The sequence below is a fragment of the Danio rerio genome, chromosome 24 (genome assembly GCF_052040795.2).
Source record: "Danio rerio strain M-AB ecotype USA chromosome 24, GRCz13ab, whole genome shotgun sequence".
Taxonomy (NCBI): domain Eukaryota; kingdom Metazoa; phylum Chordata; class Actinopteri; order Cypriniformes; family Danionidae; genus Danio; species Danio rerio.
In genome coordinates, this window is record NC_141044.1 from 19,990,618 (window position 1) to 20,015,136 (window position 24,519).

At 35.6% G+C, this 24,519-nt stretch overlaps 1 protein-coding gene across 5 annotated transcripts in view; it reads right to left on the reverse strand.

Annotated features, from left to right (window-relative positions):
- The window catches only part of mtrr (5-methyltetrahydrofolate-homocysteine methyltransferase reductase), a 50,716-nt gene that overhangs the window by 18,259 nt on the left and 7,938 nt on the right, over positions 1 to 24,519 (reverse strand). For 4 of the 5 annotated variants that reach the window (NM_001386530.1, XM_087308748.1, XM_087308747.1 and 1 more), the window contains 4 exon segments: positions 12,896 to 13,014; positions 16,075 to 16,261; positions 16,735 to 16,777; positions 23,333 to 23,513. In NM_001386530.1, coding sequence (NP_001373459.1) covers positions 12,896 to 13,014; positions 16,075 to 16,261; positions 16,735 to 16,777; positions 23,333 to 23,513 — 530 coding nt within the window. 5 annotated transcript variants of the gene reach the window in all.

Below are 24,519 nucleotides of genomic sequence, written 5' to 3' on the forward strand. Positions count from 1 at the left end.
TCATCTTAAAAATTGTCAAATATGAGAAAGTTAATCTACATAAATGACAACTTTTACAGTCTTCTGCATTTAATATGATCCAACTCATAGTTTCATGATGAAGAAACCATGAACTGGCCAGGTCGCATTTAAATGCATCCTTTGTCTGCTATATTTGCACAAAAACACAATTGCTTTTTGTAGCAAAAACCTTGATATTTATCTCGACGGCTTCTTTGCGAGTGAGTCCTCCAAAAAGATCTGGCAGTGTTCCCAGAATTCCCTAAACTAAGGTGACATGCACTATCTGTACACTGCACCTGCTAAAGGTAGACAGACTTCTCCAAACAGATAAGAGAGAAGGTGTCGAACAAACACAATCAAAACAGTCTTCAGGCCCAGGAGAAGAAAAACAGCACATCGTCTACTCCACTGCATCTTTACTCAGACATGATAATAGAAGAAGAGATCCGTTAGGGATGCGTTTCACAGGCCAGAAGCAAACTCCACTGCGTCTGCTCCTTTAGCCATCTCAGCCAACTCAAATGAAGCGTTCAGAAATAACACATGCCGTCTGAAACTTGCAGAGGCATTAATAGAAGCAGAATGTAGAAACACCCGAAGGACTTTCAGGGTGAGATGCCCTCCATCATGCTGATATCAGTCAAAACACTGCAGCGAGCCGGGTTTCAGACACTAAGCTCTCCCCATCTGCTGAACGTACAGTTTAATTGCGATTTGAATACTAATGAGCCACAGTGTGGATGAGATGACCACAGGAAAACTAAACAGAGCTTCTCTTTAAACATCTACAATCTGCTCGGGTTCATTTCGTGTCCTTGCTTCAGTGACCCGTCAAATGCGCTGAACAACTGGCGAGAAAAGCAAAATGCTCTCTTTTGAGTCGTGTTGTCGTTTGTGCGGAGTAAATATATTTAATTTAGAGGCGTGTTGAGCAACGGCCAGGAAGTGGCATGCTAATGGTTATTTAACTGACTGATGTTAATTAAATAAAGCGTGGCTTTTTATTCTCCTGGTTTATGACTGATTTATAAGTTGTGAGACATCAGTAAACAAAATGACAGCAAATAAATCATGCCCTTTGAAGCAAGTTGCTTGTATTTGGCAGCAGTCTTGGTAACATGCCATGCATGGCTATTTTCTATAAAGGCAATAAGCATATAATAAGTACTTTAGCAAACAAACCAAAATAGACCTCATAATTGCGACTGAAAATTGCAAATGTATACCGTGCAATTGCAGCTTATGTCTATTTGTCAGCAGTGCTTGCATACCTCTGGAAGCATATTACAGAAAATTACTTATTTTAGGTCATAATTTAAGAGGTGATATGTTAAACAAGGATTACCCACAAATTAGTATTATAGAAGCCAATCGTAACTTAATTTGGCATTCATATGCTGTCTTACAAAATTGTATTTTACCTCTAGTAAGGAAATCTTAAACTGTGCCTTCAAACTTGACAATACACTCCCAGGTCTGTTACGAAGCAACCAACACTGTGTAAGTGCTAACAAAATCAAAGAAAAAACAATGGAATAACTTTAAGCATTAATCGCTTCAAATATAACCAGTAACTCTCCAATCCCAAATCTTTAAACCACACAGCTGTGGCTCTCTCACAATTGTCATATTTGCAGCCATTATCGCAACTGCGGCTTCACACTTTAATTATAACCATTTCTCACAATAGAGACATTACACATTACAACTGAAACTTTATTAGTTACACCTGTTCAACTCCTCATCAAGGCAAATTTCTAATCAGCCAATCACATGGCAGCAACTCAATGCATTTAGGCATGTAGACATGGTCAAGACGATCTGCTGCAGCTCAAAACAGAGTATCAGAATTGGGAAAAAAGGTGATTTAAATGACTGTGAATGTGGCATTTTTGTTGATGGCAGACGGGTTGGTCTGAGTATTTCAGAAACTGCTGATCTACTAGGATTTTTACGCACAACCATCTCTAGGGATGACAGTGAAGGGTTTGAAAAAGAAAAAATATCCAGTGAGCAGCAGTTCTGTTGGTGCAAATGCCTTGTTGATGCCAGAGGTCAGGGGAGAATGGCCAGACTGGCTCGAGTTGATAGAAAGGCAACAGTAACTCAAATAACCACTCGTTACAACCGAGGAATGCAGAAGAGCATCTCTGAACGCACAACACGTCCAACCTTGAGGCAGATGGGCTACAGCAGCAGAAGTGCAAACCGGGTGCCATTCCTGTCAGCTAAGAACAGGAAACTAAGACTACAATTCACACAGGCTCACCAAAATTGGACTATGGAAAATTGGAAACACGTTGCCTGGTCTGATGAGTCTCGATTTCAGCTGCGACATGATAGGGTCAGAATTTATCATCAACAACGTGAAAGCCTAGATCCCTCCTGCCTTGTATCAAAGGTTCAGGCTACTGGTGGTGGTGTAATGGTGTGGGGTATATTTTCTTGGCACACTTTGGGCATCATGTCAATGCCATAGCCTACCTGAATATTGTTGCTGACCATGTCCATCCCTTTATGACCACAGTGTACCCATCTTCTGATGGATACTTTCAGCATGATAACATGCCGTATCATAAAGCACAAATCATCTTAGACTGGTTTCTTGAACATGAAAATGAGTTCACTGTACTCTAATAGCCTCCACAGTCACTAGATCTTAATACAATAGAGCACCTTTGAGATGTGGTGGAATGGGAGATTTGCATCACGGATGTGCAGCCGACAAATCTGCAGCAACTTTGTGATGCTATCATGTCAATATGGACCAAAATCTCTGAGGAATATTTCTAATATCTTGTTAAAACTATAACATGAAAGATTGAGGCAAAAGGGGGTCCAACTCGGTACTAGTAAAGTGTACCTGATGAAGTGGCCGGTGAGTTTGTCTCCTACTGACTACAAATTACAATCGTGACTATATACTTCACAATTTTGACTTTTACTGAAAACTTCAACCTTATCATTTACAACTGATTCTTCCCGTCTCACTCACTCATTTGCTTCACTTTGGTCTATTCCCTGCTTTGTCAGGGTTCGCCACAGTGAACTGAATCAATTAGTCAATTGCAATTGTTTTATATAGCCGCAACCCAGCATTGACAGTACAACCCTCAGAGAAAAACAGCCAAACTCTCTCTCATTCACACACTACGGGCAATTAAGTTTATCCAGTTCACCTATGTAGCATGTCTTTGGACTGTCTGGAAAACTGGAGCACTCGATTGCCCAGTTAGCGCGGTTCGTTTGGCATATGTGAACAGGGAAATCGCGCTCTGTTCCGCGCCAAAGTAATCGCATCAGAGATCGCTTGAATGAGGTGGTCTCGGCTCGATTGAAACAAACCCTGGAGCGGTTCCATTGCAGTGAGAAAGCGATCCGATCCGAGCGCAGTTATATCAAAGTGTTTTATGGATATGTAATAGGCTTACGGCTATATGAAGGGGGAATTACGAGTATGGCGGGAAGTTTCACGAGTCTCAGGATGCCCGCAAATGAGTGATGATCTCCCGGTAATCTCGCCTCTCCCTCCGGGTCCTTAAATAGGCTATGTCGCGCACCCTTCTCACCCCTCCCCACCGCATCTCTCCTCAGACACATAGCGCGTGCACCCTGTCAATCACCATCAAACCCCCACCTCTCCTGACAGCTTAGTGGGACGCTGTAAAATAAACCCTGACACTCTGACCAATGTGAGGAGGGTTTACCCGCACGTGACTTGTTTTAGCTCTTTTGGTCTGATTAGAAACTTAGCAGTCTGAAAGCGAACTGCTCCAAGAGCAAAGAGCAACAATGTAACAATTGTAATCTCTGTTTCGGAACAACTGAATCAATTCACAGGTGTGAAAGCACCCTAAAACACAACTTTCCACACATTCTATTGTCTCAATTGATTTTTCTGTCCCTTTAATTTAGGCGCACCTTTGTGTCTAAATTTAAGAATTAGCACTCACTAAATATAAAATCTTGCATTTTTACCTGATTTTTAGTCAAAGTCAGTATGGGCCACTGAAAGATAAAAGTTGCTCATGCCCCTCTTTATTCCTTACTTTGCCCAGCCATACCCATATTTTCTGCTCACAGTTCTCCAAGAACATTTAAGTTTCAGGGTTTTTTTTTTTACATTCTGAAAGACACTTGAACTGAAAGAGGGGTGTTTCATGACCCTTTAATTAAAAATCATGTCTTTAAACCTCGCAGACGCAACCATTTTTCACAACATTATCATACATTACAATTTTGACTTTATACCCACAGCCACATTTACAACTACTTCTCACCTCAATAGATGCTCACAATTCTTACATTTATTACTAATTTAAAATGTATCTACTTATTAAGAAAATGTATGGGAAATGATTTTCATTGAAAGTAATTACTTTATGCATTGTCTTGAAAAGATATTTAAATTAAAAACATTGACAAACACAGCCTCATCCATTTCCCCACTGGCCATCTCTTCTGAAAATGATATTTTGCGTGTCAGGGTTAATGTTTTTATACTACTATGGGTCCCGCCCACCTGCTCAAAGCTTGGCTCAACTGAGTTTGGCATTTGAACAAACAGAGGGTCCACAGCAGACCCATTAGCATCTGGGAGTTCAATATCCAATCTGGAAATGGGCTTCAATAAACTAGCTTTAGTGGGGCTTTATGCTGCCCCAGAGGGGCCGGTACCAATATGAAAAACCTGGATTCTATTTTGTAACACCATGCAGACCTGTTCCCAACCTGAATACAAATCAACTGTACTGCGACAGCAAGGACGACATATCCGCATCCCTAAAAGAAATTACAGCCTGCAGACGGCTAGAACAGCAGCTAGTGCAATAGCTGGTACCTTTTCATAAGTACAATGAAAGCGAGTCAGTAGCCCACCCTGAACATTCACCTTAATAAATCAGTATACTATGTAATCCTCCTCACTCTCTTTTTAAAATATCCGTAGCATTATGAAGGCAAAATGCTGGCTGTAACCTCAGAGCCCATTGTAGTCACTCAGAATAAAAAAATGTTGACCCTTGTTCTATGCTCAAAATCTGAACAATGAAAAGGAAGTGAACAAAGAAACAGATGTGGAAAAGCTTTTTATACCCCTTTATAACAGTTAACCACAGTTTTACTTTTCCTAGCGAAAATGTGAGTGTTTTGGGTGCCTGCCAAAGCATTGCTAAACATTCAGTAAGGTGTTCTAAGGGAATTTAATGCACTGTGGTTGTTACAGAGTTCTTGGTGATTGCCAAGGCCTTGCTAAAAAAAAAAATCTGTAAAGCAATCTAGGAAATTTAGTGTGTCAATATTAAAGTACCCCTGAAATCAAAATGTAAGTATTTGGGGTTTTAGTACCAATATGTAAATAATAAAGTTAGACGTTTTTATAAAAATAAAAACCATGACCATGAACTTGCTCCCTAGAATCTGAAATTAGTCAAACATTTACACATAATTGCGTGTCTGATAAATTGTGTAAAATCTTGCAAATATTAAATAGCCTGAATGATAAAAGGAGAAACCAATAAAATTCAGGATGCTGAAACACAACACACAAGTATATTCATATATATAATCATATATAAAGGAAAATACATTGCACACAAACATATACATAGCCAGCAAACAGTCAACTAGTGTCTAAAGTTAAATACATATAAAACATAAAAATAAAAACTTGACTCAGCATTGCTATTATAGACCGAGGCTGTCATAAGTCAGATGAACATTAGCTCAACAACTGATTGGAAGTTTTGGCTCCCTTTTTTAAAGGAGGTGGAGCTGCTTAATCGTACCATCAGTCTTTTGTTTCAACTGAAATTGTCACACATCAAACACAGCTGTGCATTCCAAGGCACTGCAGTGGTGTAATAACAATGAAAAAAAATTTTTATTGTTTAACTTCGAAAGGGCTTCATACCTAGAGAAGACAGCCCGTCAAAGTACAAACCAGTAAAGTGTGATAAAGTATACTATATAAAATATTTCTGTCATATACCATGCCAACTTTCACACAGATCAAACTACTCGTCCAGTTTCTTAATCATTGGACAAAAAAAAAAAAAAACACCCACGCAAACACAAAGCCAAGGCGACACAGTCAGCACACTGACAGAAAAGTCAGAACAGTTGCTTCTGACATGAAACAAAGCCTTTTACTATTTTTCTAAAACATTTGAATTTCTTCATGCATTATGAAAAAAAAATTGCTATAGAGACTCAGTTTAGACATGTGAATTTATTTTTTCTTTACTGCATGATATTGGAAATAAAACTGACATATTTAGATTTTCTGTGACATATATTGCAATATTAGGCCCGTAGCCAGCCTGGTGAAAAAGGTGCTTCTGTTGTTTTTTCTTTTTTGCAGTTATTTCCCTCATTTTCTATTTAATTATGAGGTTATAATACTGCATTTTAGTGACATTTTAAGCTGGATTAGCTTGTCGGATGGTCATTATAACCACACTTTTGATGTACCAAAATATTTCCTAAAAATTTAGAATAAAGAAATATGAATAAATACTAATCTTTAAAATACAAATAGATTAAATTGTGTTTCATTAGAAAAAAAGGGATCTGTTGAATTAAATTAAAAACTGTGGCCTATTGTAATTTATTAGGCAAATAACAAACTGGCCAGCACATTCAACTTTCCTTAGTCAGAATTTGGGGATTTTAATAATAAAAAACTAATACGAGTTTGCTTACTGATTAGCTGAAGTCACACTGATGTGTTGGTCAACAGATGCCTTGGCTTGGTCAAAGTGTTTTTCACATTTAGTTTTTAATATTTAGAGTTATTTTCACAATTTATGATGGTGTAGCAGTCAAAATAGGACAAATGAGCTCATAAATAGGACAAATTCTGGACCTTTGTCATTGAGAGGTGGGTCTTCCTAACCACCAGAACACCCTCCGGCTACCGGCCTGAATATGAATACAATTTCACCAATGACTTGAACAGCTTTATGAAGAATTCATATTTTAGAGGAATTTTGGTATTTTGCAACTGTATGAAATATAAATAAATTACAAGCGATAGACAAATTTTAATAGAACAATAATACATAGGAAATAAACACTGCTTTATGGTTTACTGTGGAGTCTAGTATTATTCAGGTACAGAAATTCAATAGTCACAAGTAAAATAGCACAAATGTTATAATTCCTTGAGCCAGAATACACAGGAAGGCGGATCAGTTACATTTACACAATAATGGCGTAGCCAAAAACAGAAATGTTGTAACAAAAAAAATTTTCACATTTACATATAAAGATTTTTAAAACAATCCACATGTACACATGTGAAAACTAGGCATGAGTTTTACCTTGTTGAAACTCGTGTAAACAAACAGGGAGAAAGCATAAAAAGTTTCCTGGTTTTGGCTAAAACATTGTCATCTAAATGCCCCACAGTCATACAATAAATAACACAAATGAACAATGCAAGATGTAGAAGGACTTTAAAAAATGTATACATGTATCATGAAATCAGTGATTCAATAAAACGGCTTCAAAACAAAAACAACGACTTCAGAAAAGCCAATCAATACTATTTAAAAGTTGAGGGTTAATCACTTACTAAATTTTGAATGAACTACCAGATTATATATTTTTGTATTAGTGTATCAACAAACAACAGGTAAGCGTTGTTCCGCTTTGGTGTTTCAATGCAGTTGCACCGGTGCTAAGGTGTCGGAAACATCAACAATACTTATGCAAATTAACCCTCCTGGTAAACATTGGATGGTAAAAATCCTTCAAAATCATGTCCTTTAATTTTGTACTTCTAAATGTAATAAATGTTCTTATTTTTAGTGTTGAGTGCTCTCCTCCTAAAACTCAGTGGCAGCCGGCAAACAGATGAATTGGTTTTGACCTTTTGTGAGATTCTCCCACTTTCTCCACAGCACAATACATTTCCGGCTGTCTGCCTGCTGCCATTGATTTACAGATGAGGAAAATCGAAGCATCCCATGCTGTTTGCTCCTAAAGAGGAAACACTGAGCTTTGTGACACAAACAATGTCCTGCTGACAGAATAGTGATCGTTATCTTTAATTGAAGGCTGGCATCAAGGGTAGCTGTATTTAGGAGAATCTTAAGCGCAAGAAAACAAAGTTCAACAGCTAATGCTGATGGTAAACCTGCACGTCCATGACTAATCCGTCTTGTATTCATTACACAATTGTGCATGATTATGTCTAGGAAAATGCTTTTGTAAATGTGCAAATTGCTTGTATATAATTCTCTTACAACCAAGCATGCAACATGCATTATAACGAACTTTACCGAACTAAACTTTTCTTAAAGGATTTTGATTTGATGCTTTTAAATGTATTTTAGGCAGTACGGTATCCAAGAAAGTCACTGGTTCTGGTCTCAGCTGGGCCAGTTGGTGTTTCTGTGAGGAGTTTGCATGTTTTCCCAGTGTTTGTGTGGGTTTCCTCCGGGTGCTCCAGTTTCTCCCACAGTCCAAAGACGTGCTGTAGGTGAACTGGGTAAACTAAATTGTCTGTAGTGTGTGAATGAGTGCGTGTATGGGTGTTTCCCTAATACTGGATTGCGGCTGAAAGGACACCACTGCAGAAAACATATACTAGAATATGGAATATTTCAACCTCTGAAATAGAGACCAAGCTGACAGAAAATTAATGAATGAATGAATGGATGGATGAATTCCATTTTAAAAGAATCAAATCCAAATCCTTTAGATTTACACCTGTTTGCAATATTTGGCTACTAGATGATAAACACAGTTTGTCATAATTTAAGACTCAAACATATCACAATATTGTTAGATTTAAAGCTGTTGCATCAGTGTGCAGTCTTGCTTCATGTGTAGTACATGCACATAAAAACAAAAGCTGTTTTAGATTACTGGAGTATGTTTTTCAAAAATAATATTTCTTAAATATTAAATTATAATTTAAATAAATAAATAAATGACTTGCTGTTTATTTGTATGCGCCCTTCTAAATTGGAGCTTTTTGTATTATAATAAAAATAAATATGTATAGTCTATCTTGTTCTATCCCATTCATCATATGTTGTTGGCTCAAAAACTAAAACTGCTATACATTTAAATTAAAATAACTTAAATGCATTTGCTTCTATAGTTAGCTTTTCATAAACAAATTTGTGTCTTTTTTTAAAGTTTATAGCTATACATTTTTTATTTGCTCCCAACTAAATACTTAAATTTATAATGTTTACATTTTATATTTTAATGTTTACATTTATTTATCTATATTAAATATCAAAAATTACTTCTGCTGCTAAATTATCTTCTAATCTAGTTTTTTAATATTTAACACATTATGGTTTTATATATACAGTTAATGTCAAAATTATTAGCACTACTGTGAAGTTTGTATTTTGTCAAATTTGCCTGGAATGAAAGCAGTTTTCCCTTTTTTCTCTTTTTTTTTCGCTTTTTTAAGGACAATGACAATTATATTTAAATTGCAACCTAAAAATTCTTATATTGCATTTTAAGCTGAATACTTTCTTGCAAAATAACTAAAAAATATGATGTACTCTTGCCATGGCAAAAAAACAAGAAATTAGTTATTAAAACCAAGTTAAAAATGTGTTGGAAAAAAAATCTCTCTGTTGGGAATTATTTAAAAAAAGAATCAACATATCACAGGAGGGTTAATCAATTTGACTTCAATTATATGTATGTGTGTGTAATAATAATAGTACCGATAATAACACTAACATACTAATATAATGATTTATATACACAGTCCAGGGGAATAATAGTCATACTACCAATATAACTAATGCACCAAGAAATAATTAATAAACAAATCTGTTACAAATGCATGGCCTGGAGCCAAACAAACACATTCAACTGCATAACTCGACCTTGATGGTTTGAAAGGTGATGTGATGTTTGAGGACAACTTTTGTCATTCATCATTAATGTCTCATCCCACTCTCATCACCCTCCCGACATTCATCAAGCGTGCTTGGCTCGGACATTCACCCCTGTGATTACCTGTGGCCCTCATGACACTTACAAACTATTGGTGTACACACACACACACACACACACACACACACACAGCAGGAATCCCATCACCATCTAACCCTGCGCCAGGGCAGACGGCTTCATTCATATGTAGTCCTGGAGTGTCACTCTTCATAGGCCTTTGGCACAGGGTATAAATCACGCACACCGAGATGACAGGCCTCCACAAGACACCTTTACAACCACATCCTGAATTTATGCCCTTCTTCATTGTAACACCAGGGTCTTCAGAAACACTATTAGGCCTCACAGATAATGTGGCAGCAAGCAGGTCAATAACACATTTACACTTTCTCTTCTTCCCTCAACCTATCTGGATTTATCCTCATCACCCTAGAGCTGTTTTTATGCCGCTTTTGCGAATCAAAATCGATAAACTTCTTTCCGCTTTTAAAACCTGGTTTATTTTTCTACATTTAATATTTATATCATATGATATAGACCAGCAATATTACATGATGGCTGTTTTTGTCCTATAGATCACAAGTGCATTGATATTTCTAACAGTTCATTTAAATAAAAATTGATATACAGTTGAAGTCAGAATTATCAGCCATCCTGAATTATTAGACCCTGTATATTTCCCTCAATTTTTGTTTAATGGAAAGAAGACTGTTTTTCAACACATTTCTAAACATAATAGGTAATTTAATAGTTCATTTCTAATAACTAATTTCTTTCATTTTTGCCAGTACATAATACTTTCTTAGATATTTTTTAAGACAGTAGTATTCAGTTTAAAGTGCAATTTAAAGGCTTAGCAGGGCTGATTATGCAAGTTAAAGGCTGGTTTAAACTTCTGCACCGAGTGATTGGCGTGACCCATGGCGCATCCCTTGCATGTTGTCGTACATTTATATTTCTGCGCGATGTGTGTGTCCTTGCAATAACACTTCCAAAACGCTAGCTGGCAGTAGGTGTTTATGTTTCTCTGTGTCGAGTTTCTCTACTGGTGAACGCAACCTTAATGTAAAAGTAGCTCAAATTTGCTTATTTTGAGGCAGGAATCAGCAAACGTGTACAACTTTAATCATAAGATAAACACAAAACCAAAGTCTGCATCTGGAGCTTCTTCACGCTGCTCCACACTTGTAAACACTTACTCCATCGGGTTCATGCGGCTCTCGGTCCCGCCCACACTCATCATTGTTGCAATGGTAGTTACATTTTTTTGTGAGGTGCACATCAGCAACGCAGACAGCCACAGCGAGGGCTATGCATCCACACGCAGGCAGTGCCAGAGCATACGCATCCGTTTGACACAGAAGTATATATATCAGCCTATGGTAATTATGCAATTCACTGTATAACGATGGCTGGTTTTGTAACCAATATAAAAATTTGCTTAAAGGGATAAAAATAATGACCTTAAATGTTTTTTTTTTTTTAATTAGTAACTGCTTTTATTCTAACCAAAATAAACAAATAAGAATTTCTCCGGATTTGTGCATGCGTGGGAATTTAAGAAAATTAAATTCACAGAAGGGCTAATAATTTTGACTTCAACTATGTTTTATACAGGGTTCGAACACGTTTCAAGGTCAAATTTAGACAGTTTTCAAGCACTTTTAGGTGCATTTTCAAACTTTTCCAGAACTCACATGATAAATATCAGATGCTGTTTGTTACAATTCTTTAGAAAACTAGAAAAATTTGATGGCATCTTTGTCCCAAGCCCAACATAGAATTAGTCATTTAGTCTCCTAAAAATAATTTTCTTGCTTTTTTAAATGTGCCATTTTTTTTAAATAGTTCAGTAGTATTACCTATTTAATAACATTGACTTATGAAAGCAGTACAATCACATTTTCATGCACTTACTCCAAAGCCTAAGCACGTCTCAAACCTTGACAAGCCTACATTAAAATATAATAGTTGAAGTCAGAATCAGTAGCCCCCCTGAATTATGAGCCCCCCTGTTTATTTTTTTCCCAAATGTCTGTTTAACAGAGAGCAGATTTTTTTCCAACACATTCCAAATTAATAGTTTTTATAACTCATTTCTAATAACTGATTTATTTTATCTTTGCCATGATGACAATACATTATGTTTGACTAGATATTTTTCAAGACACTTCTATACAGCTTAAAGTGACATTTAAAGGCTTAACTAGGTTAATTAGGTTAACTAGGCAGGATAGGGTAATTAGACAAGTTACTGTATAACGATGGTTTGTTCTGTAGACTATTAGAAAACAAAGGGCTAATAATTTTGACCTTAAAATTATTTTTAAATGAAATTTAAAATTTAAAAACTAAAAATTAATTAAAACTGCTTTTATTCTAGCAGGGGGGGGGGCTAATAATTCTGACTTTAACTGTATATATAATTTCTAGTTTGTTCATTTCTGATCAACACAGTGTTTCTTTCTGACTGAATCAGTTGTATTGAATTAACTGAGTGAGCCAATGATTCAATGCCATTCAAGTAAGGAGTGCTTTACTTCATTGCTGAATAAATGAACAAATCCTTTAAACGAATAAGGTGAATTTATGATTCAATGTCTACTTTTTTTATACTCGTCTACTTGATTTTCATTAACACAATAATTACTCATTTTGTGTGTTTGTTTCAGAATTTGATCATTACTTTCAGTAGCATTTAGCAGTGATTGGTTAGCATTTTCAAGTTACCTTAATGGCCGTTACATTAACATAATTTTTCCGCTTATTGTTTTATCAGGCCCGATTTTGATATCTGTGCAAAAATGTTATCCCATTGCACAACAATGACTATTAAATATCCTGGCAACTACAATAAATAAATAAAACATTAAGAAAATAATACAGTTACAGAGTCAACAAAACAAAAGGGTGAAGGGGGTAAAAAGCATAGTTTAAAAAAAACTCCTGAACGTACCTCTGTTGGAGAAATCCAATAAAAGGTGCAACACCAGTCCCAGGTCCAACCATGACTACAGGAACACAGGGGTCGGATGGTAAGTGGAAGGTGCTGCTGGGACGAGCTCTGACATGTACCTGAATGTGACATTTAGATACAATCAATTTTAAGTGCAGATGGGACATCTATAGTCTCAAATCCCCCACATAACATCCATTTAAGGTTGTAGGCAGAAACTATTTTCTTTTACAAAAACAAACATTGTCTATTTTGAGATGTTGGGTTTTTGACTTCTAATAAAGTGTTTTGTAGTTGTTGTTTTCAGACTAATGGAAAGAAAAGACATTAAGCGTTTCTTTTGTCCCCTTTTATCGATTTTTTAAAAATTATTTTATTCAATTTTATGAAATGTGCTATATAAATAAACTTGCCTTGCCTTGATTCTACATTTTATTTCACAAAAAAGTTAAACTAATATATATATATATATATATATATATATATATATATATATATATATATATATATATATATATATATATATATATATTAGCGCTGTCAAAATTAGTGCGTTAACGCATGCAATTAATTTTAAATAATTAACGTGTTAAAAAAAATTACCGCAATTAACACAGTTGCAGGTTTTTTTTCTTCCTGTTGTGGTGGACGTGTGTTTACAATGCAATAAATGTGAATAAGACCAAGGAAGCACTTTTTGAAGGCAAGTTTCAGTATAAAACAATTAGTCGCATCACCAGGCTCTCCAAAGATTCATGCAATTTTGGGTGTTTCATTTTTCACTTTCGACTTCTGTTGTAAGTTGATACCACATGGCGAACAGAAAGAAAATCCTCCGCATTTCGTGACTCTGTGTTCCTTTAAGGTAATAAAATCACTGCTTAGGCTATACGGTAGAATTTTAATAAGAGTATAATCTTAATCATATTAAAATCGGAGTATTGGTGTCTTATGTGAATGTACTCAGAAAGTCTGGTGAAGTCGCGAGCTGTCAAAGACAGGGCATTACTCTGCCTTTCAGCATGAGCCCTCCAAGTTTAGCGTGTTTCCTCATTAAACGCAACGAAAGCGTATGCTTCGCGTTGTTGTGTCAGAATCCTTGTGAAATACAGTAATACTTTTGGACGCTTAGTTTAGGACGCTTAGCAAATTTAATGAACGTGATCATGCGTATTGAATCTGAGGGGAGTCGCTCCAGTATGGAAGGCCGTTGGGGCCAAAACGTCTGCAGCGCGTTGTGTGTGTGTCTGTGTGTGTGTCTGTGTCAGGCCCGTTGAGGGGTGTCAGGGGTGGAGTGAGCGACGTATCTGAGTAGGGGCGTGTGCGCGCGAGACGTACCTGAAGGACGGTGGGCGTGAGTTGCGTGCGACATAGGCTACCTGAAGAGCTAGGATGGATGCGGGAGGATTAAGAAAAATTGTTTCTACTCTATATCTAATGTTCTCAACTCACAGCAATAAAACTTTACAATGAGTGCAACAGTTTCTATTCTATAGTTTATTATTATAATTTTTCATTTTCCATATCTGCAATTCCTGTATTTTGGCATCTTTTTGCAGTCCACTTAGAATCCAACATGGATATCAATGTTTTCTTTATTGGCATTGATTGTTTTGAAATTTAAATGTCATTAATATGCCTGTGTTTTAATTTCTTTAATAAATATGGCTGTCAAGCCAGGATCTTGATGGTTTATTGTGGGTATGTTGTTTACATGAAGAAATCTGTGTTACAAGTTAAACAAAAATTCTATTAAACAATTATTTTTTTTTATTTTGATTCTTATAAACAATTATATTTTGAATTGAAATAGTTTTTGTCTTGCGTTTACATTAATTTTACATTTGAATAGCCAACATTACAAGTTTCAGTATTTTAAATGCGATTAATCGCGATTAATTTAAAAAAAAAATACATACATACATTAATTAGTAAAATTTTTTTTAATCGATTGACAGCACCAAAATATATATATATATATATATATACACACACACACACACACACACACACACACACACACACACATAGTTTATATATTTTTTGTCTATTTACAGTACTTTCAAAATTACAGTAGGGCTGCTCAATTATGGAAAAATCATAATTACAATTATTTTGGTCATAATTGTAATTACGATTATTCAAAATGAAGTACTGTTGGAAGTCAGAATTATTCACCCTCCTATAATTTTTTTTTTTTTTTAAACAACCTGTCACTTTAAGAGCAGTACGGTTCTGATTTATGGTTTCACTTTCACATGTCTTTTGATTCTCAACTTGTTATTACATAAATGAGGGTTAATATGAAGAATCACTAAACACAGCGTTGACACAAATGTGCATGTATTTGACCATTAAACCGCTCACATTAAGATGGCTTTAGATGTGTGTGTTCTGCTCGTCTCTGACTGTGAGCGCATACACACACACAACAGCATGCGATCTCTTTCATGCTTTTAAAAACATGAATGATTCGAATGTACATCAATGAATGATGCGCATCCCGTGCTGCCAAGTTACATTACAGTACATGCTTTTAGTAATTTTCATGTGAAACTGAGCTTTGCAAAGCAACAAATGTGTACAACTGGAAAGGGGGCGATATATGATTCAATAATCATTTATCTCGATTAATGTTTTTCATAATTGTTAGAAGCCAAAATTAAAATTTGAAACTGAATTTCGATTAATTGTACAGCTCCAAGTGATAGTGATAAAAAACAAAGTGAATGTTTTTACATTTAAAAACATTTAAAATGTTTTTTTTTAAATAATCTGATTTGCATTAGTTGTATGCAAATTAGCGCAAATTTCCTTAAATAATAGAGTTTGTGTATTTTAAGATATATTTGCAAATGCAATCAATTAACTGTGGGAGCAAAGTGATAAATATTAGTTTCTATGCCAATCCCCTGCAGCATCTTGCCTTGACTAAAAAAAAAAACACTTCCACACATTTAACTGATAGCATCTAAACCACCATCTTTAGTCCTATGATTATTAGTATGATTAATTATTGTTGTGCTGCAAGGATTAGTCCACATTCTTCAAAGCTTATTTTTGTTTACCTTTTACCTCAAATCAAACAACCCAATTCGTCCCAAATCCTCCCAGGGACTGTGAGAAGCTAATTTGAAGGTGAGCGGGCTCCGCTAATGTGTGTTGTCTACAGTGCTAACCTTCGGCAGGGCTGATGTGCCTGGACGCTCTGAAGCCAGTGCCGTCCCATGAGGCTCCAAGATTGAGGAGACGTGATCGACCAGCCAGCCCGTACACAACCCCTTCCTCGCCGGATGCTCGGGACGTGCTGGGAACTCCACAACATTGAACACCAAATGAACTTTCCCCGGGTGCTGAAGGCTGGAGCTGTGGAACGCAAACGAAAATAAGAGGCTAAGCGCTAACAATCCAGAACCAACCCTGAACATGAGCAAGCCGGTGGACCTCATTATCTCCCTCTTAATGGCCTGCCCGTATAAGACCCTGGGGAGCCCTGCTGACCGGACTTTAATATTTCAGAGCCCTAATGTTTCGGTGTTATTATACCAGCATCAGCGTAGCGAACATAAGACATTAGTGTAGATGCCAGACCACTTACAAGCCAAATACAAGAGCTGAAAACAAATAAAAGTGGCAGGCGGTTTTAAAATGCGGCTTACTTTGATCATGATAAATAGAGTATCGTCGACTGACACTGAAATCACATCTGTCTACAATAAAACCGTGTGACATCAAAGCAGGATGCAGACAGAAATAATGACCTAAAACCTGGATATGTCTCCACTTTAATTTGTGTGCCCCAATATAAAGCGCAGGTGTTTTAAAAGAGGTCTCTTTACCTGGCGGCGGAGTAGGCTCGGGGTTGAAGCTTTGGCAAGTGTTCTGTAATGAAGCAGAGGAGAGATCAGAGATGGAGATGCTTTTTTGACCTTGAGGTTGTTCCCCTGGGGCTCGAGTTTCGCTTTTACACAAGTCTTTAGAGTTTCATCTGTGGACTGAATGAGGGCTAATTTCTCAGAATAGCTCAATTCACAACACAATGTTTCATTACAGCAAATTTTTAGGACAGAAAAGCAAGTATAGGACATCCATAGAAGGAAAAATGGTTCAATTTTTGAGAAAGTATGTGTCAACTCAGTTAACATAAATATTTAGTGTTTTGCAAATATCTTTGTTTGTGTTAAGCTGTGGTTTGTGCTTGGGAAGTTCTGCCTGCGGCACTGCAAAAATGGGCAGGATTAAACAATGTGATTAGACATTGATAAAAGTGAGCGATTATTCCATGTTTTAAATTTCTGTACAGAGAGGACAGGTTTTGATCTTTTATTAGTCTCACGCCATCACGTGATGTGATTTTGCAGGTAATGCTGTGGTCACACTAGCATTTGAGCTTGCCAAATTCTGTTGTTTGGCACTGTGAAATGGCAGTGGGAATAAACAAGATGATTAGACATTGATAAAAGCGAGTGAATGCTCCATATTTTTAATTTCTGCCCAGAGAGGTTATGTTTTGATCTTCTATTGGTCTTGGGCAATCACGTGATGCAAGTTTACCAAGCTTGAACTTTTGACTTCAGCGAAACGTGCTGATAGAGTCTAGATACTATAGGATACAGCTGCGCATACACACATCAATATAGCATCATTTTTATGACACTGTATAAAAATAATTAATATTTTTACAGTACTGTGACAGTTGGGAATAGACATTAAAAAAAACTATTTATTGGGTAATTTAATAACATGCAAGGTAATAAATGATGCAAGGTACAACTACTGTTTTTACATTACAGTAATGAGTAATGATTGTATTTAGAGATGGAGTGGATGGTAGTAATATACAGTTAATGCAAAATTAAATAATATAAATAATTCTCGTTAACTTCAGGACGCAACCATATCTGATCTAGCAACAACCGGGGTAAAAATGAATTAAATACCATTCATTCATTTTCTTGTCGGCTTAGTCCCATTATTAATCTGAGGTCACCACAGCAGAATGAACCGCCAACTTATCCAGCATGTTTTTTGCCAGCTGACCCAGCCGAGCCTCGAACCAGTGACCTTCTTGCTGTGAGGCTACAGCACTACCTACTGCGCCACTGTATCGCCTAAAATACAATAAATGGGAAATTTAATAATTACTACAAATAATTCTCATTAACCTTGAGCCGCAACCATATCTGATATAGCAACAACCGGGTTAGACGTCAATAAAATACAAATATTGAGAAATTTAATAAATAAAACAAATAATTCTCGTTAACTTCCGGCCATAACCAAACCTGATCTAGCAACAACCGGGGTAGACGTTAATAAAATACAATTGGTGGGAAACTTAATAATTACTATAAATAATTCTCATTAACTTTCAGCCGCAATTTTATCTGATCTAGCAACAAGCGGGGTGGACGTAAATAAAATACAATTAATAGGAAATTTAATAAATAATATAAGTAAGTTTCGTTAACTTCCATCCGCAACCATATCTGATCTAGCAACAACCGTTGTAGACGTTAATAAAATACAGTTAGTGGGAAATGTAATAATTATTGGAAGTAATTCTTGTTAACTTCTGGCAGTAACTTTATCTGATCTAGCAACAACAACAAAACTTGTTGCATAAGCTTGCATTTCCAGTCAGCCGCAATCGTATGTGTTTTAATGGAAGTCTAAGGGGTGAAAAGTGCAGTGTGACCACGGCTTTACACAGAAGAAAGAAACTCAAATTAGTTTAAAAACAATGAAGGATAAGTACATGATATAATTTATAGTTTTGATTTAACTCATTATTTAAGTCTCTATAAAAATGGTCTCAAACTTAATTCCTGGAGGGCCACAGCTCTGCACAGTTTAGCTTCAACTCACACCTGCTAAGTTTCTAGTAGTGTTGAACACAGATAAGTTGAATCAGGTGTGTTTAATTAGGGTTAGAGCAAGACGGTGCAGAACTGTGGCCCTAAAAATATTGAGTTAAAGACCCATGCTCTTTAATCTTAATGTAAAAACTACACTATCTTAAATATTATATGGAATAGCTCAGTTTTATTAAAACAATTTGAATACTTAAACTTAACTTCTTTATACAAGAAACAGAATTACAATGCAATGCAACATATGTGAATACAAAAAAAAAAAAGCTTAAAAAGAGTTAAAACTTCAGGGCAGCGCGGAGCTTTTGGGTAGTGATGTCACTTCACAGCAAGAAGGTCGCTAGTTTGAGCCTCGGTTGGGTCAGTTGGCATTTCTGTGTGGAGTTAGCATGTTCTCCCTATGTTGGTGTGTGGGTTTCCTCTGGGTGCTCCAGTTTCTCCCACAGTCCAAAGACATATGCTACAGGTGAATTGGGTAGGCTAAATTGTCCGTAGTGTATGAGTGTTAATGGGTGTGTATTGGTGTTTCCCAGTGATGGGTTGCAGGTGAAAGGATGTCTGTTGTGCAAAATATATGCTGGATAAGTCGGCAGTTCATTGTGCTGTGGCAACCCCTGATTAATACAGGGACTAAGCCGAAAAGAAATGAAGTTAAAACTAACACACATAGACACACAGACAGACACACACATACATACATACATACATATATATGGTGAAATTATGTAACACTGTTATCTATTTACCTACTCTTTTGTATGTTGTAGGGCTGTAATTTATAAATAATTTATAATGCCTAATTTATAACATTACCATAGTATTTGTAGTGCATTGAGTGTGAGATATGGAACTCGCATATCAGGAATATGTGTTGTGTTGGCAGAAAGAAAGAAGAAATGCCCGCATTGGTTTAGCGTTTTTCCTTCTACAAACACAACAGCAGTCTGGAAGTTCTTGCGCTGCTTTTTTTCAGGGTTAATTGTGACATTGTAATGGTCGCTTATGGTTTGATATGCATTGTATGTCATGTCCCCTTTAAGAGGACTTCTTCTGTGGTTGTTTTATCTTTGAGACGGAAGCATGCCTGCATGGAAGCTCAGTTCAGTTCTGGCGAGCTCTAAGAAATGTGTGATGGTTGTTCTACCACTGTATCATTCTTTTATTTCAATAATGTAACATTTTATTTTGCAAAGGATGATTAAGTGACTTTTTCTTTCCCTTTTGCCTATTCAACTGTTATTGACTGGCACGCATGTAGTCGACAGCACTTGGGAGAAATGCATAAAAGCCAATAGGAAGAGCGAAAACTCTTTTTTTTCCATTCCTAAAAGTCTCCGTGTAAACGCTAGGACACCTGGCACCAATCACAATATATCGATTGCGACAGAGAAATACTGTAGATTTTAATAGACTGTATGGAGATATCTCTGTAGACGAATGGCATTTCATGTGACGTTTAGTCTTATAATCTTAAAATGTGAACTAAATCAGCTGTTTTGTCATCGCTTTAGACAGCCTTGGCCTCGTGCCAATGCATGTATCGCACCAGTGCAGATATGCAGCCATATCGCACTGCTACTCATGTGATATATTTATTTATACAACAGTTCTGTCTGGTTCTCAAATCTGATTGGCTGATAGCCGTGCGATATTCTGCAATATCAGAACTCCTACAGCCTCTTTACCCTTTGTGTATTACTCCACCCACATACAACCAGCAAAAAGCAGACACTACACATCTAAAGTTTAAAAGATGCACGCTCAACTGTTTAATTGTCAGCTTATGATTTGAATCCGGATGAAAGTAGTTCCTCATACAAAAGGGTTTTTAAGACTCTTCATGTTTGATTTTGTTTTTATATACACAACAATGCCGTCAAACTGTTGTATAAACGCAATATCACATGAGTAGCAGTGCGATATGGCTGTATATCGGCACTGGTGGGGACACTAAGGCCTGCGGCCTCGTGCCAACGCACGCCTCCCACCAGTGCCGATATACAGCCATATCGCACTGCTACTCGTGTGATATTGCTCATATATATTATTTCTTTGCTATTAAAAAAAGACATATTTAAACACCCATTATTAGTTAGTGCTTTTATCTAGCATTATTAATTTCCGTCCAATTCAAAGTAAAACTCTACTACTTAGTGGGCTTTGAAGAAAATATTTGTACACTTATAATATTCCTTATTTAAAGAACCGAGTTATCCATTTCTCAGCTCAAATAGAGTGTTTAAAAATCTGCATCATCAGTCAACAACTGACATACAATTTTCTCTAATTTGCTAAAAAGATGAAACAATTTGTAAATTTCAAGCACGCCATATGCGAATGCTGAAGGTCCTCAATATTAACAATTAATTTCAATCAAACATTCAATATAGTGAGCAGCTGTTGCAATTACAGCGTCTCATCACTACAAACAAATGCATCAAATATGCACATGGTGTTTTGTTAGGGAAAGAATGCTCTTTATTACAGGAAAGGTTGGGATGAAACTGACGATTGACAAAGATTTTCCTGTCAGAAGAGACCAGTGCAGAGTGATTTCAGAAAATAATATGAATGTGCTGTCAAACACTGCTGAACCAGCATATCTCTGTGCCGTGGAGAATCACCCTGTTAATCCTTAATTTGCCAAAGCTGCAGTAATATTCACACAGATTAAAACTTTACATGCAAACGCATCCGATGCAACAATCCACTGACCACATAAATCAGCAAAGGGTCACTGTATTATGATTACTTTGCAGTTCTCTGTATCTAAAGCATGGTAGGCATTAATAAATTCAGCACTACCAGCTGTTCCTCAAAATCAAGGTGACAGCACATTTCTCACCTTGATGGAGGATTTTATAGCATTTCACAGCGGAGGCTTACACCTAAATAATCGTGAATTATTCTAACTATATAAAATGACTAATGATTAAATGTATAATATATGAGATTATATGAGATGCCAATTTAAAGCATCAGTACACTCCCAGTAACAACACACTACGTTTTACTCCTTTGTCAGCAAGAAATTTCTAATAATTTAAAATAATACATTTTGTATGATCACCTATTGTTTTACAGATTTTAGTATATACAGGTCAGAATACGAGTGCTCCTTTTTTCTGTTGGCTAAATGATAATTGAAAATTATTTGGCTTTTATTTTTCAAAAACAAAATGCAATAAAAACTAAAGTAGAAACAGATTTAATATTATCTGGATGTGAAATATAATTCTATTATCTTTTATTTTATTTACCGTGTGTGGAATCACATGACCTCACTCTGTTAGGCTGAGGCTGATTTATACTTCTGCAGCCACATCTGATCTCTAGTCATGTAGGACACATTCTTGAGCCTTACTTTGTACTACATTGATAATGATTGAAAGCTGCACCAGAGATGCCTTGATACGGAATATTTTCCATTAAATTAAAATTATTTTTTACATTAAAATATTTGTTTACAGAAGAGCCAAAAGATGCAGCATTTAAAATATTATTTACAGGATATAAAAGACTTATTTGATGTTGAAAAGATACTGCTTATTTTCTACTTTTAATACGAAAAACATTGAAAATAATTTATTTTGGTTCCAAAAGTGCAAGTAGACAATGTGTGGTTTTAACTTTAGTTTATTTAGAGTTGATGCTCAATAACTAACATAGATTGTAGAGTGTGTCTTTCCTTCAATTAAAATATTACAAAACTTGTCTATGAGTGCAAAAAACTAAAATGAAGAAATAAAATAATTGTTAATCATAATCAAGTTAAAATGTTCAATCAATGCCAAATTGCCCAGCCTTATCTTTTACATATTAGAAAATATCAAAGCTATTTGCATTGCACAATATTTTCTTTCACAGTGTGCAAAACGTACACTACCATTCAACTTTTTCTCCTTTTTTCCAAACTAAATTCAACTTTTTTCTTACCCGCAATAGCCAATTATTTTTTGTAAGAGAATTGTGAAATTTATTGTAAATCTTAGTCAGCAGAAGAAAATTCATTCAAAACATTTAAAAATCTCATCTGTTACATCTTTTACGATTAAGTAGGTTCTCGCTCTTCTGTTGGACAGATATTTTGAAGAATGTTGAAAACTGGTAGTCATTGCTTTTAATGGCAATTTTTTGGGGATTTTAAAAAAAATATTTGATCATGGCTACTTGTTTCTAACATTCTTCAAAATGTAATTTGTGTTGCAAAGAAAAAAAGAAACTCATAAAAATGTGAAAACACAAGTTAAATGAAGAGGAAATTTTCAGTTTTGGGTGAACAATACGTTTAATTTTTACTTCATATCTCTGAATTTATCATCATTATTCCTTAAAATGTGTCTCAAAGCTACTCTGAAGTTTAAAAATCTATTTTCGGAGGATAAACCTGCAGTTATAGAACCCAATTTCACCTTAAAAATGAGAGTAAACGTGAACCACTGATCCCATGATGTTTTACTGCCATCTGCTGGTGCCAAAAGTGAGAATGCAACCTGCATATTCTGATACTAACTGTATAAAGCATTCAAATTCCAATTTCAAAAGCAGCTGCATGTTTACTGACCAAAGAGAAGGCTGAGTGGGGGGCAGCAGGATGGGAAGGCCCGAAGGAGATCCAGCACACACACACTTGAGTCTCTGACAAAGCTGTTGTAGTCGGCCGATCCTTGTTTACTACACAGTTCCAAAAGCCTTCTCTTCTCTGAAGCGTTTTGAGTGAAGTCCACCAACGCTCGCAAAAATGCCTAAAACACAAATCAAGCAGATGAGTAAAAAGACCGATATCATAATAAAATGTTTCTTTATTAAAAGTATGAAGTACCAAACTGTACTAAATTACATTAATTTAAATGTACTAAATAATTAACAGTGGATAGTCAATTACTGTAGGAGTATGGAGCATTATATTACCAAAACTTTATCATTACACGAACAAAGATGATTGATGATAGTTAATCATTTGATTTTCTATAGCTTAATTCTTTGTATCTAAGGTTTAAAAATAGTTAATATTTGCTCTGATTTTTTACATCTTTAACTTCTATTTTTACATCTAAAATCTTCTGTTTTTATACTCTTATTATACTCCATAATTTAGATTCTTATTGATATTAGTTTCTTTAAGATCAAGGATGGTTGTATAAGCATTTCACTGCATACTGTTTATGACTGTGTATGTGACAAATAAAATTAGAATTTAAATGAATTGCAAAATTATACCTTTATAGCCTAGCATATAACAAAAAATGTGTGTAAATGTGTGCAAAAAATAATAAGCATGCAATATAAAAGACAACAGGTCATCAATTTGTCCCATTTAAATTAAAGATTTAACTAAATTAAAGCTTATTTTTATATAAAATCTACCACATTCAGACAATAATAAACAAAAAATAGAAATTACTTTATGCACTTCATAGAGTGAACAGTATTTCAACAGCTGACATATTTAACCTACATATGATTTTCATTTGAAAATTTGAAAATTCGCTGAATCTGAATCAGACTGACTGAATCATTTGTGAGTCATTTAATCAAAGAAACTCTTTTTTTTAATTAGATCTTTTGAATAGAGGAGTTGTTGGCTTAAAATGCTCAATGCGGTCTGTTCAGTTTTGAAATTAATATAAAATGATAACAGATAGTTTTGGGTGAACTATTCCTTTAAAAACAGTAGAAGTTAAACTAACAAAGTATGTCAGTGACAAGAAAGCAAAATAAACCATCAAAAGCACTGTGTATAATGTAAGT